Consider the following 14,542-nt stretch of genomic DNA (forward strand, 5'->3'; position numbering starts at 1 on the left):
GATTCTCTGACCATTCCTTCTTTTACTGTCTCATTTTTTGGACATCATGATCATGAGAGGAACAGTGATGCCAGCTTATTGAGCACCTGGATGATGAGCCAGTAATGACAAAAAGCCTTCTTTATACCAACAAACTTCTTCAATACACTGACTTATGGCACTTTCAACACAAGACTAAAAAAGACATCCTTAGAAACCTTGACTGGTCTGCAGGGATAAAACAGACAGTAGGTCTGTAAGCAGTATTTCCTTACCAAGAGGGTGGTCAAACACTGGAAGAAGATTCCTAGAGAGGTGGTCAATGCCCCAAGCCTCTCGGTGTTTAAGAGGCTTTTGGACAATGTCCTTAACAACATGCTTTAACTTTTGGTTGGCCTTGAATTGGTCAGGCAGTTCAACTAGATGATCATTGTAGGCCCCTTCCAACTGAAAAAGTCTATTATATTCTACAAAAGAGTGCAACTTCTCAGCAGCTTTCTGCTTGAGATCACATCGAGGTGCCAAGAGAGTCACAAACGGTCCCTACCGGAAAGGAGGGAGGCCTAAAAGAGGAAGATTTAATAGAGAGAAATGGTTTGCACTAAATACTCCCTTCCACACTAATACACATTTCAAAGGGGCATACTTCCAACTAGGTCTGGTCTGGACCTGTAGAATGCACATCTTTTACTGTCTGAAGAGTTCAGTTTCCATTTTAGTTTTATCTGAATGCTCCAAGATTGTTCTGCATCGTGAACCAAAGCACGGTAAGCAGGAATGACTGGAGTATTTAAAAACATACAGGTTGATACTTATGTCTTGAAATTAACTAAAGAAGCTAAAATTCTAAACTCCCTACATCACTGACGTGTATCAAATTCATGCCGGTAAAGAACAGCCAGTGAGCTTGTAGCATCCTTATGCCCTTACACCTTGCCAGCAAAATAGACTCACAGAGCCAGTAACCTCAGACTCCAGCAGCACAGAACTGCTATGCCAGGAATTCAAAAATAACTTACTTGGTGTTTTCCATCAGTCAGCATGCTGGTGCTGTTAAGCCAATCACTTCACAACATTGTCAACCCAGGAATAAAGTTGTTTAATTAAGAACGGGTACAAGAAACATAGAATCATAAAATGCTTTGGGTTGGAAGGGATCTCAAAGATCATCTAGTTCCGGTTAACTCCCCTGCCATGGTAGGGACATCCTCCACTACACCAGGTTGCTCAAAGCCTCATCCAACCTGGCCTTGAACACTTCCAGGGATGAAAGAGCTACATGTTAAGTAGCTCTTTACTAAAAGCAAGTGGAGATTCTGCCAGTCTGTTTTCCCTACTAAGACTCTTTATGGGCTTTCACAAATATAAATAAACCAGAATAGTAAATGTCAACAGGAGCTGAAATCAGACACAGGGCTTCTCTGGCTGCCAACGAATGATGCTGCAAATGTAATGTGAGTAGGACTAATCTAGCTGAAATTTCAAATTTCAGCTCTCTTTACTACAAGCAAAACTCCTCATGCGGGGAACAGAAAAGGAAAGCTCTCCATGTCTTCCTTTTTCTCTACCCTGAAATTAAAGAAAAAAGGAAACTCCCCTGTTGAATCTCCTCCCCTTTTCAAATTCCTCATCAGAGTGCGTGGGTATAGATGTGTGGGTGGATGTTTGAGAACCAGGCATGTTCCTCTACACAACTGTATGCTACGGTAGGTTAGTTTATTGCCTTTCATGTATGACAAGACGTAAGAAAAGAAATTTAATTTTCTGAAGAGTCCTGGCTTTATTTGAGTAAATGCAATGGCAATTCAACTCACCGTCTCCAAGAACTACTTCATAGATGTAAGGCAAAGAATCCCCAGGATTTTCATTCTGTGGCTTACCTAGGAAAAAAGAATAATTCTTTAATGGTATCTACTTGGAAATATCTTTAAACGGTCATCATCGCTGATGACAGTGATCACTGCTATCCTATTTGATTGTTTCACAGAATGTTTGCTCTACAGAAGATCTTATAATCAGAAATCAAGCTGGGGAAAAAAATGAAAAAAATTAGCAAAATAAAACACAGTTAAGAAAACAAATGGACGAGCAACCTAAAACCTCAGAAATAAGGAAATACCATCACAGTAATTTCCACTTTCTTTTTTTTTTAGATTAAACTCTGTATGTTTTTTGAGATGTAAGATAAAGCTATTTTAAAGCTAGTTTTGCTGATAGAAAAAAATTTAAAAAAATAAAAATCCAACAAGGAACAAGCCTAGAGAGATCTTTAGATGGAACTGGATTTATCCCTTTTCAGTAAACACTCCTGTGATCGATCTTTTCAATTTACTATAGTAGGTAAGAAATGCGGGCTTGAGGAAGAAGAGAAGTCTCCCTGGAAGTCAATACAGCAGACAATGGGAGAGGAGTTGGGCAAAAGGAAAGAGAACAGAATCATGTGCAGAAAAGTGAGAAATGGAAAACAGATGGAGACATTGGTGTTTAGGATACAAGACAACTGTGCAGGGCTATGTTTGATAAAACAATAAATCTGGCTACAGTTCCCAGTATTGGGTCAAAAAAGCAATGGCCACATTATATAAAATACTGGTCAAATATTTAAAAAACTGACAGTTACAACTTGTTGAAATTACTTTAATGGCCTAATAACTACCAGGAGATTTTCTGCCATATTACGCAGTATCTGTCTATGCAACTCTTTCTTGATGCTGAATCAAGTTATGACCTCTTTTTCCACATCTGAGGTGACATGGAGATCATAGAATCATAGAATGGTTCAGGTTGGAAGGGACCTCAAAGATCATCTAGTTCCAAACCCCCTGCCATGGGCAGGGACACCCTCCACTACACCAGGTTGCCCAAAGTCTCATCCAACCTGGCCTTGAACACTGCCAGGGATGGGGCATCTACAACTTCTCTGGGCAACCTGTTCCACTGCCTCACCACCCTCTGAGTGAAAAATTTCTTCCTTATATCTAATCTAAATCTCCCCTCTTTCAGTTTAAAGCCATTGCTCCTTGTCCTATGTAAAAAGTCCCTCTCCAGCTTTCCTGTAGGCCCCCTTTAAGTACTGGGAGGCTGCAATAAGATCACCCCGGAGCCTTCTCTTCTCCAGGCTGAACAGCCCCAACTCTCTCAGCCTGTCACAAGATACAAGATATAATGCCTGCTTGAACTCTATATTGTAAGATCCAGCTAATTCATCAAACATGCTGTTGTACAGCATCTGTGGGATGCTGATCAGAATCCCGATCAGGATCCCGTGTATACTGCTGAGTGCAATAACAGTATCACTACAAGGGATCAAGGCTGAAGAGTGAGTCATTGGGTAAAGATGCCAAGGCTAGGATGAGAAAAGGACCCTGGCAAAGTGATTGCTTAACAACAACTTTATTAAGGTTGCAAAAAACCAAACATTCAAAAGCACTCAAAAGCAGTATTTCTCCTTTGTAGTATATTGTTGACTGTTTCTTTTAAATTGATCTGTACTGTGGACAGTGCACAAATTAGACCTACTCTGGCATTGACTCGTGGTTTTGTACTTAAAGAAGGTGTTGTTTACCATACTCTGATCTGGTTATTCTTGCGATAACAAGAGTCCAGTGAATGAGGAGACAATTCCAGTGAAAGGACAGTGATAGTAGCTGACTGCTGCTCTACAGAATTTAGGTAATTTCCAGTTCCCATCCTGATGTTTTGAGGCAAAAAGCTAGGCGGCTTTTAAAACATGCTTTTCAGAAGTGCTCATTAGTTTTGTACCGCACTTTCCATGAAAGACCTTGTAGTTGACCTGCAGACATCTGAGCAGTCACAAACACATCTGAAATTAAAGGGAGTTTGAATACAGATGTAAAAAAACACTGTGCACTCCTAAGCGTTATGAAAACTAACGTCCTAAAGTGGTATTAGAAGTGGAAGAAATGCTTCACCCTAATCTTGCAAAAATGATGATAAAATAGAATAATGTTTGGACAGCACTCAATACAGAAAGGAGTTCTACAGAAAAGCACATTAGGAAATGAACGATTCTGTTTTCTCAACAGGATCTGCATGGCATTCAATACATAAATAATGCAACCGCAAACTCAAACAAAGTATCAAATAACTGCTAATTAACTGATGAGGGCAGGCTCTTGGCAGGGGGACAGGGGAGGAATGCACTTACATAATTAAAAGGCAATCAATGCCTATGAGCAACGGTCCTAACTAAAGTTTCACAGTCTACTTTGTACCTGTAACTTTTTGACTTTTGAACATCTAACTTTTTAACTATAATGATATTTTCTGGGCCAAGTTCTGTCCTCATAGCCATTTAAGTAAGCACAGAGAAACACTACCAAGAGCAAAATTCGATTCTATACAAAAGAAGTTGTTCTTTTGCTATGCTAATATTGATTTTTTTTTTTCAGTATGAACTTAAATAGGTGCTACACTTCATTTTTTCAGGGATAGGTGTTACAACTTTTTTAATTTGGAAAACAACATGACCCTTATTTTATCCTAGTTCCAGGAAGCTGACACAACAGAAATACATGATGGTCAAATTACAAACAGCAATTTTGTTGTAAAACTTGTGTGCCAAAAAACATACAAAGAGTGCATTTTCCAGAGGACTTCTCCAGAAGCCTTCCAATAATAACTTTTCAGTAACTGTGATGGGTAAACACAGTGTAAAACCTGACGAGAGTCAATCATACAGTATATGAAGGACACATAAGACTACAGATTCACACAGCCATTTTACAGTTCTAGCTGCAAAATATCTGTGGGAAACCTTAAACTTAAATTATTTGTAAGCTTTAGAAATAGCCTCACAACTGCAACAACTAAATACTGACTGATGACTGTAGTGCTACAACCAAGACATAAATTTGGATAGTGCTTACTTGCAACTTTGAAAGAGCGGACTAATGACAATAAATCCATAAATTAATTTTAAAAATAAAAAAATATAACTTAAATGAACAACAGTACAATCACAGTACATTAATTTAAATTAGTACATGCTGTTGCAGTAGTGCTTATGTTCTAGTCATTTGACTTTTATTATTAATAAAACTCTTTATAAGCTTGTCCTAACTCCTGTTAAAAAACCCTCACTTTAAGATGTCAGTGCATTCACTTTTCCAGGTGTAAGCAGTTTTCATCCAATTAGTGTCAAAAATAAGAGGAAAAAACACCACATACGTGAGGCATACTTCAGAATCCAAGGGCAGAGGTCACCATGACTGGCTAGACAGATCAAAACATGAGCTGCTAAGAAATCTGATTATATAATGAATAAAGTCTTCTCCGGATTTTGCAGAAATAAGAGAAGAAAGAACAAAGAAACAGTTTAAGCAGCAGGGGATGGCAGTCTCAACATGCTATGTATGGTTGCCACCTCCAGGATGCCACTTCAGTTCCTCTTCTGGTTTGAAACAGCCAGGATCACATGCCAGATGAAGCAAGTTAGTGACACTAACCACAGTTTTTGATATCATCTATGATAAAAATCCCCATCACTCTGCTGGCATCCCAGCAATCATTCTGTGTGGACATGGAGAAACACAACATCTCAGGAAGATTTATTCATCTGGTAATCTTAGCAGCAGTCCCTGCACAGCAGTTCAAAGACTCATTGGCAGGGCAAAATGGAAACGAGGACTATACTGAAGCACAGTTCAGCCCTTTCTGCTCTTCTCCTTACGACAAATTGATTCAGATTATTTTTGTTTCAATAAAAAAGTTTAATTGACATTTGAAGTGCTCCTCAATAATCAGATGACCTCACTGCCTTAAAGCACCAACAACAGTATGCCCTGTCTGAATGTACATGCATTGGGGAAGGAGGAAAGGGAGGCACAACTGTGTGGTCTCATCTGCTGCGACCTCCCCTGGCACTGAACGAGGCCAGATCCACCTACTTACTTACCTCCATTTACTCAGCCTTGTGTGTCCCTGTGAGAAATCTTTACAACCAACACTTTAGTTCACGCACACAAAATCACAGTTTTCAGTATTCAAAAACAAACAAAATAGAACATTCTAGTGATTTTGTGTCAGCTTTGGTTCTTGTAAGCACTTAAGCTTCATTTCTTCACAGACAACAAGTCAGTGTCAAAACCTAGGTGAAACACCTGCCCATTGAAGTCAATGGTAAAGTTCCCACTTAAATTTAGGGTGTTCGCGCATCAGCACAAGTCTTGCTGACAGCCTAAGAAAATTTGTCATTAGTTACTCATATTTGAGTACCAACATGAAGAGGATTTTACAGAACAAGCAAAGCAGTGGATTCAAAATATGAAGTATTACTTCAGTATTCAATGTTATATCCAAATCCCTGCTATAATCCCAATAAAATCTATGCCACTGTACTAGAAATGAAACTGGAGATAGATATCATAAAAGCTTCTAGTAAAAATACAGTGATTTACTTCTCTTTTCTGTGACCTGCACAACAGAAATTAGTCCCATATTTGAAGTGGGATGAAGATTTGCATATGTTAAGCCCTATTTTAAGCTCCCAGCCTGTTTGTTCTACGTTTATTTATTAGACACAAACACCCAATGCTAGTATCTCATTACTCCAGATCTATAACTTACTTGTAGTTGTAAAAGCAGTTTTCTTAACATTATTCTTCTTGGTGATTAAAATTGGGTGGAGGTACACTGAATACTTTTTAGGTAACAATCAGAAATTAAAAAAAAAATGGCATATTGCTGTCTCAGGTAGAAGTTACATATTCATTCTGAGAATCCTTCCTGGGCTTTCAAAGACTGCGGACACAGTTTTCTAGTTGGGTTATGTTACTTTACGTACCTCTTCTCGCTTTTCAATAAGATAGCAGAAAATGAATGTATACATGTAGGCTTGTTGAGCGGTTCTCAACTATCAAATTTTATAGAAGCAGATTCTCTTCACATTTTGGCAAAAAAGGAAGATACCACTGCTTAGAGAAAAGGCTGGAAGTGGCAAGTGACAAGAGTTGTTTTGTTGAGCTGTAAACAATGAAACTTAATAAAACAGCAAGCAGACTAACGGATACTTACGACTCCTGAGCGGTACTGAGAAGTCCCACCAAAAAGTCTCATAAAAGTGTCAGCACACTTTAGAAACAGTGTCACAGAAAATTATTTGTATTAGATAAGACCTGTTCTCTTTTTGCATCATCAATACAGAGGCACAAATAACTACAGGAGGAATTCAGGACATTTAAAGATCTAAGTAACTACCTCCAGCTCCAAGTATCTATCTATATCCACAAATCCCTTGCTTAAACATATTGCTAGCCTGAATTCGAAGAAGTAGTGTTTCAGGACTAAATAAAAACCCCAGATATGTCTAGGCTAAAAATCCCCAGGGTACTGAATTAGTACATTGAAAGTATGTCAATTTAATTTAAAAAGGGGTACACAGTTCAGCAGACCAAGGAGTGGTAAAAAGAAAAAGGAAAAAGAAAAGAGATGCAAACAAAATGTGTCTCTCGATTCTACTTTCAGCAATATTAGGGAAAGCTGTTAAAGAAAAGTCAGAATTCTAGAGTCACACTGGGCCATCTTAGATGTTAACGTAGAATAATAAAATTTCTGAATGTTCTACTCTTTCCCAGAGATTTATCTTTTTTTTTAAGACAACGGGCCCTTACACAAAATTCAAAATCAAATCTAAACCTGAATGTAGCAGTTTCAAACAGTGAAGCATTTTGTGAACAAGTCTCACAAAAGGAATCTTTTAACAAAAATAAAAATATTTGCATTCTTCTTCATGCATGACGTGAACATAATAAAAATCTGTCGCCATCCAGGAAACGTATGTTAGAAAGGCCAGATTCCATGTCACAGTTCTCCCTTTGCTCCCCTAAGAACATGTTCAAACAGGGATAACAAACCCTTCAGATTTTGTGTTTGAATCACATGACAGGTCAAACAAGCTCTCTGCTGCGTACAAAAAGCCTGCACCTTCTATTTTATTTAGTTTTATGGAGTTTTGTAATTAGTATTATTTTTTACCTAGAATTTTTGGCGTACATACTACTTCAGGGGTGGAAGGAAGTTTTAACAGATAAAGAGCCCTACTGGCTCCAACGAGATGGTAGGCAAAAGGTTTTTGCAAAATAATTGAGGTGCATATAAAATTAAGACTTATTTTGCACTCTTTCGATCTCAGATTGTAGAGGCAGTGTGAAGAGAACAGCATCTCAGGGAGAAGAGACAGGTGAGAACTTACCTTGCCTAGGAACTTGGCAGGGTATCCAGAAAGCTGTAGCAGAAGTGTGGTGATTACTAGCACCTAAGCTACACCATAATCAATACTCTTCAGGATTATGAGGTAACAACCTGATTTAGCATCCATCTTCAGTTGTTCTAAGCCACTTTTGAGACATGGCATCAATCAGACCTAGGATCTTGATAGCTTGCTGTCCTAAGGGATTAATAGTTTAGTTATAGAATCACAGAATCACAGAATGGTTAGAGTTGGAAGGGACCTCAAAGATCATCTAGTTCCAATCCCCCTGCAATGGGCAGGGACACCCTCCACTACACCAGGTTGCCCAAAGCAACCAACCTGGCCTTGAACACTTCCAGGGATGGGGCATCTACAACTTCTCTGGGTAACCTGTCCCAGTGCCTCACCACCCTCTGAGTGAAAAATTTCTTCCTTATCTCTAATCTAAATCTGCCCTCTTTCAGTTTAAAGCCATTGCCCCGTGTCCTTTCACTACACGCCCTTGTAAAAAGTTGTGGTGGTGAACAACAGCACGGTGCCATGTAATCATTGTAATTAAAGCACATCACTAAATTTTTAGACTTTGGTAGAGTGACAGCTCTCTATTAATACTGAGGAGACAAGAAGGTACAAATGCATGGAGGAACAAGTTCACAGCAATGAATAGTTTTTGGGGAAAAAAAAAAGGAACAGAAAAACACAAAGAACATACACAAAAGTGTTTTCATCACTATATTCAAAAGCAGAATATAAGGGACAAAAGAGAAGCACTAAAAACAATTTAAAAAGACAGAAGATGAAGATGATGATCCATATGAAGAGAGATGGGAAATTTTGTAAGTGAATAGTCTTGAAGAAAGGCATAAAAAAATTGCTCCAAAGGAAAAACAAACCAAATACACTTAATAACCCTTTAGCAAGCCATTTTAAATACAAGGTGTCCTGGTTTCAGCTGGGATAGAGTTAATTGTCTTCTTAGTAGCTAGAGTAACACTGTGTTTTGGATTTAGCATGGGATTTGGTATGAGAAGAATGTTGATAATATACTGGTGTTGATGAAATCAAGGACTTTTCAACTTCCCATGCTTTACTAGTGTGCAGGTGGACAAGCAGCTGGGAGGGAGCATGGCCAGAGCAACTGCTCCAAACTGGCAAACGGGATACTCCGCACCATATGACATCATGCTCAGCCTATAAAGCTGGGGAAAGAAGAAAGGTGGGGGGACAGTCGGAGTGATGGTGTTTGTCTTCCCAAGTAACCGTCAGGTGAGATGGAGCCCTGCTTTCCTGGAGATGGCTGAACACCTGCCTGTCCATGGGAAGCAGTGAATGAATTCCTTGTTTTGCTTTGCTGGCGTGCACAGCTTTTGCTTTGCCTGTTCAACTGTCTTTATCCCAACCCATGAGTTTTCTCACTTTTACTCTTCTGATTCTCTCTCCCATCCCACTGGGGGAGAGTGAGCGAGCGGCTGGGTGGGGATTAGTTTCAGCTGGGGTTAAACCACGACACAAGGGAAAAATCTTTTTCCCAGATGCATAATCTGACAAAATCCCTGCCACAGATATCACAAAGACTAAGAGCTTAACAGGATTCTACAAAAGAATACCATAAATACAGACGCTGCAAACAGTCACCATTACCTTTAAGCAAAGGCAAATAATGACAAGGCATGCACATTTTCATTCCTCATAGCTTAAATCAACACCCAGGTGACAGCAAATCTCACACTTGGAATACTTCCGCTGTGCAACAGAGAGCAGAGCAGAGGTCTCCTAGGAAAAACTGATCTGAGCTGGCCTGATGGCCAAGGCACATCAGTACAGAGGAGAGCTTACACCCCGAAGCACCAGGCAGCAACAATACTCCCAGTCCTAGATCTAGTTCACTAAATGGAGCTATGGAGCAGGTCCAGAGGAGGCCACGAAGATGATCCGAGGGCTGGAGCACCTCTGCTATGAAGACAGGCTGAGAGAGTTGGGGCTGTTCAGCCTGGAGAAGAGAAGGCTCCGGGGTGATCTTATTGCAGCCTTCCAGTACTTAAAGGGGGCCTACAGGAAAGCTGGAGAGGGACTTCTGACAAGGGCATGGAGTGATAGGACAAGGGGCAATGGCTTTAAACTGAAAGAGGGGAGATTTAGATTAGATCTAAGGAAGAAATCTAAGAAATAAGAGGGTGGTGAGGCAGTGGAACAGGTTGCCCAGAGAAGTTGTGGCTGCCCCATCCCTGGAAGTGTTCAAGGCCAGGTTGGATGAGGCTTTGGGCAACCTGGTGTAGTGGAGGGTTTCCCTGCCCATGGCAGGGGGGTTGGAACTAGATGATCTTTAAGGTCCCTTCCAACTCAAACCGTTCTGTGATTCTATGATTCTATGAAATTGAACTTCTCTGATCCCTGCCACCGCCTATGCATCACTGGGAAAGATGTACACACTGAGACTGAAGCCTTCAACAAATATTCATTAATTCAGCTTCACACTCATCTCTAAAGTTGCTGATATTGACCACTGCCAAAGAAAAGATCATCTGAGCACCTATTAGTCACTTGACATTACAATATAAATAAAATCCCAAGGTCAGATGCAATAAATATTTTTGTGAATGCACGGACCTAAGCAAAGAACCATCATCTGTCTTCTAGGAAACCGTTAAATTTTGCAGAAAAGCTTGCAATTTCCTGTGCATGAGTCAACTGACTGTCTCTGGGCCTAGTTCCTTCTTATATATATCCACACATACATAGTATAGACCCACTGTTTTCATTACACTAAAAACCTGCCAAGGAACTTCAGTCTGAAGCTAAATATCAGATACAGTCAGAAATTGTAAATGTGAAACCAAACCAAACCTCCTGAAACCAAACTGGCAACTGAAATTAGCCCCAAAACTTGAAAGTCTAAGAGATGCTCAGAAAAAAATATACTGAGGAAAAGACTAATAAATACCGAACAGCAAGAAATGTTAGAACAGGACATAGTTCGGAAGGAGAAGGCTGAACTGTAGTTTTGAAAGCACTGATCTGATACAGCTAAACTGTGTGTAGACATATTTTGGGCAGGTTTGAAAACCTTATAGTATGCTTAAGCTTATCTGCTCAAGCACAAGGCAGCAGGGACATCCACCTAGGTCACTCTGATTCAGCTGGGGTCTCTCTACCCCTGTGTTCAAAAGAATACTCTTGGTTGTACATCTGCACCTAAAATTGGCTAATTTCTGAGTAAAACTGAAGTGCAGGATGTCTTTCTCAAGCACAAGCTCTCGTGCCAGTCAAATGGCACCTTACAGGTAAGAAAGACAGAAGCACAATGTTCTGCTTAGTAGACAAAACCATGACAAAATAGCAAGAGCTGAGAGGAGGTGAGAGACCCAGAGATTACAAAGAAGCAGAAGTAAATATGCTCTCAAAGGAAAACACACAGCCATCTACTCGAAACCTGTGCACAACTTACATCTCCTTTCTGAACTGGCCCATGCATCTGTCTTTCTAAAGCTATTTCTGAGTTTCATTTGTGCAGCCTGGCAAAGTCAAATTTTGGGTTTAACCAAACCATGTGCACAGACTTTGCCATATCAGTACCCCTCACCCCCAGGAGAGGGGTTTTTCTCACATTCCAGAAGTAATTTTTACATTAATACTTCTTTGTATTTTCCATTGATGTGCAAACACATACAAACTGGATAGGTTCAGTCCTTCCAGTACAGACTTATTACTTGAGTTGGTAAAAGAGGAAGGGAAATTCTGCTCTTAAAGCTTTTGTATGCCACACAGGCAATGATGTCATCCAAGAAAATTGGGTCTTAGTAATTATTTTTCACTCTGCCAGATTTATCTAAAGAGATATACACACTGTCACATGAAGGCATTTTGAAAGAGATGAAACATAAACCTATAGTTTTGTACAGTTTCTGAGATTTGCAAACTCAAGAAAAAGAGAACCAAGTGTATGTTAGCTCTTCAATCTTACCATGAAGAAGTGATGTTAGGTTCACAGGTGCCAGTGGCAGCTTTTAGACTTTCCAAAGCTGCTTCCCTGTGAAACGAAGCCGGACTAAGAGTACAACAGTTTCACCACACTTCATTGACAAATGCATCATCAAACTAGAACTCTTAGACCAAGTCGAAGAAAGGCAATTTCTCCAGAAAATCTGAATTACCACTTTTTCCCTCTTCTAAATTATATTAATAGAGCTAAGAAAACTCTTTTAATAATCATACAAAGTTTTCATTTTTAGATTACCTAGTTGAATAATTCCAGTAACAACAGAAAGATATTCCTCAGGTTCCTGATCAGTGGAGATCTCTTTGCTGCCTCCATCTAAGGTCAGTATCTCATAAAGAATCTCTGAATTCTCCACCCCACAAAGAAGAATCACCACATTATCCGGAGGTTTTAGAACTTGCTCCAGGAAATAACTTCTCTTTCGATTCAGGCAGTTAAGAAGTCCACATGATAATATCAGGAGTTTACATTTATAACGGGGTAAAGAGAATAGCTCCTGGTGCTTGAAAGATGACGTCTTTAGGTTGTAGAGTAAGATTCCTTCTTCATTCACTATGTGTCCAAAAAGAGATTTTAAATACAGAGCCCAGTCTTCTGCTTCTTGTTCATATATCACGAGAATATCCTTCATATTGTCTAGAGAGAAAAAAAAAAAAATTAAAAAAATAATTTCAAATGCATTTTGAATATATGATAAATATCAGAAGACAGATTGTTAGCTGCCCCCCCTCTTAAAATCTTGGAAGTGCTGAAGAAACAGGACAGGTCATCACCTTGAAATGGAAAGCATCTGCGTATTTCTAGACCAAGGCAGAAAGATCATCCAAAGAAATGCTGGTAAAATAGCTCAGAATATTTTATATTCAGAATAGCTTCAACGAGTATTTCAGAATAAATACCGAAATGCAGTGTAGAAAGCAGAGTGCATTTGCACATTCTGCTTACTCCCAGATTGACAAATAGGTGAAAAAGGCAACAGTTACAGAAGTAAAGAATATATATTTGAACACTGGACATGATCTGACTTAATCGGAAACAGGATTGGCATGTTTAGGATATTTTGGCAGCATGGCACTGGGATAGTAGTTAGTGATCTTTCATTACTGTCCTTGTTCTGACAAAATTACTTTAGAACTTGACAAAAATAATCTAGAATTACATTTTCTTAGTTCTTTTTTAAGATGTAAAACATGATGCTAGTAAGAAGACTAATACTCTTCCACAGTGTTACAGTATGAAACAGAAGCAACAGGCACAAGCTGAATCACAGGAGGCTTCCTCTGAACATCAGGAAACACTTTATTTACCATGAGCACTGGCACAGGCTGCCCAGGGAGGTTGTGGAATCTACCTCCTTGGAGTTACTCAAAAGGTGCCTGGACACGGTCCTGGCTCTAGGTCACCCCTTGAGCAGGGCAGTTGTACAAGATGGTCTCCAGAGGTCCCTTCCAACCTCAACCACTCTGCGATTCTGTGAAATCATAAAAAACTGATTTGCTGACGAATATAATTTACATTGAAATGCCAGAGTAGCTTAATAGGCCTGGAGTAATTCACAATCACATGTTGGATGAACTGTTGGAACATAGTACAGATGTAGCTAAGGAGAATAAAAAAAACTTGTCAAGGATCCTTGTACAAAAGAAGAAATTGAACCTAGATGTCCAGAGTCCAGGATTACTGCTTTAATTATGGGACTTTTCTTCTTTTTAGAACAAATTATTTCTAAATTTTGTTCATTCATTCTTCACTTAGGAGATATTTCAAAGCTTACGCAGCTGAAGGCTGGCTGACACTCGTAGAACAGGGACACTATAGCTTAGTCTCGAGTTCATTATATGTCTATAAACAGCTTGGAGGACAGCTGCCATCTTTTAACATTTGTGAATACTCATCCTTTCAAAAAGTTTTCTGTCATAGGAACTCATGTAGGGCCCTGCTCAATATGGTAGTGGGTGATGACATCTCAAGATGACTGACCCTGAGTAATGCACTAGAGCAGTGCAATATTTGTCGAAATGTATTTGGAAAGGTGACTGCTAATTTTCCATAGTAAAAGCATTCTGAAAAATGCTTGTTTCTGCTGAATTGCTTAAGTTTAATTGTAAAAACAAATAGTGGTGTATTTCTCATTTAATTCAGAGCAAAGTTATGTATTTCATGACACTAGGGTAAGAAACCTATTTGCTGCAACGCTGCAATGTTATTTGTTCTCAGAACCTCATTTGATTTTCCATAACTCTCACACACAAAAAAAGCAGAAACAAAAAGCCATGAAGCTTGCTGCACAGTTTCAAAAGAAGAAGTTATATTCACACAGCTGTAAGGCCAGAAGCTCTTTTAGTCTGACCACA

The 14,542-nt window shown here is 39.4% G+C and overlaps 1 protein-coding gene across 1 annotated transcript in view; it reads right to left on the reverse strand.

Moving 5' to 3' along the window:
• Positions 1–12,819, reverse strand: part of BANK1 (B cell scaffold protein with ankyrin repeats 1) — a 129,969-nt gene extending 117,150 nt beyond the window's left edge. Inside the window, exons 1-2 of the mRNA XM_086612191.1 lie at positions 12,426–12,819; positions 1,794–1,859 (exon numbers count right to left, since the gene is read on the reverse strand). Coding sequence (XP_086468317.1) covers positions 1,794–1,859; positions 12,426–12,819 — 460 coding nt within the window. The remainder of the gene's footprint in view (positions 1–1,793; positions 1,860–12,425) is intronic.
• Between the last annotated feature and the right edge of the window lie 1,723 nt (positions 12,820–14,542).

Source organism: Tauraco erythrolophus, chromosome 5, assembly GCF_009769465.1.
Source record: "Tauraco erythrolophus isolate bTauEry1 chromosome 5, bTauEry1.pri, whole genome shotgun sequence".
Classification (NCBI taxonomy): domain Eukaryota; kingdom Metazoa; phylum Chordata; class Aves; order Musophagiformes; family Musophagidae; genus Tauraco; species Tauraco erythrolophus.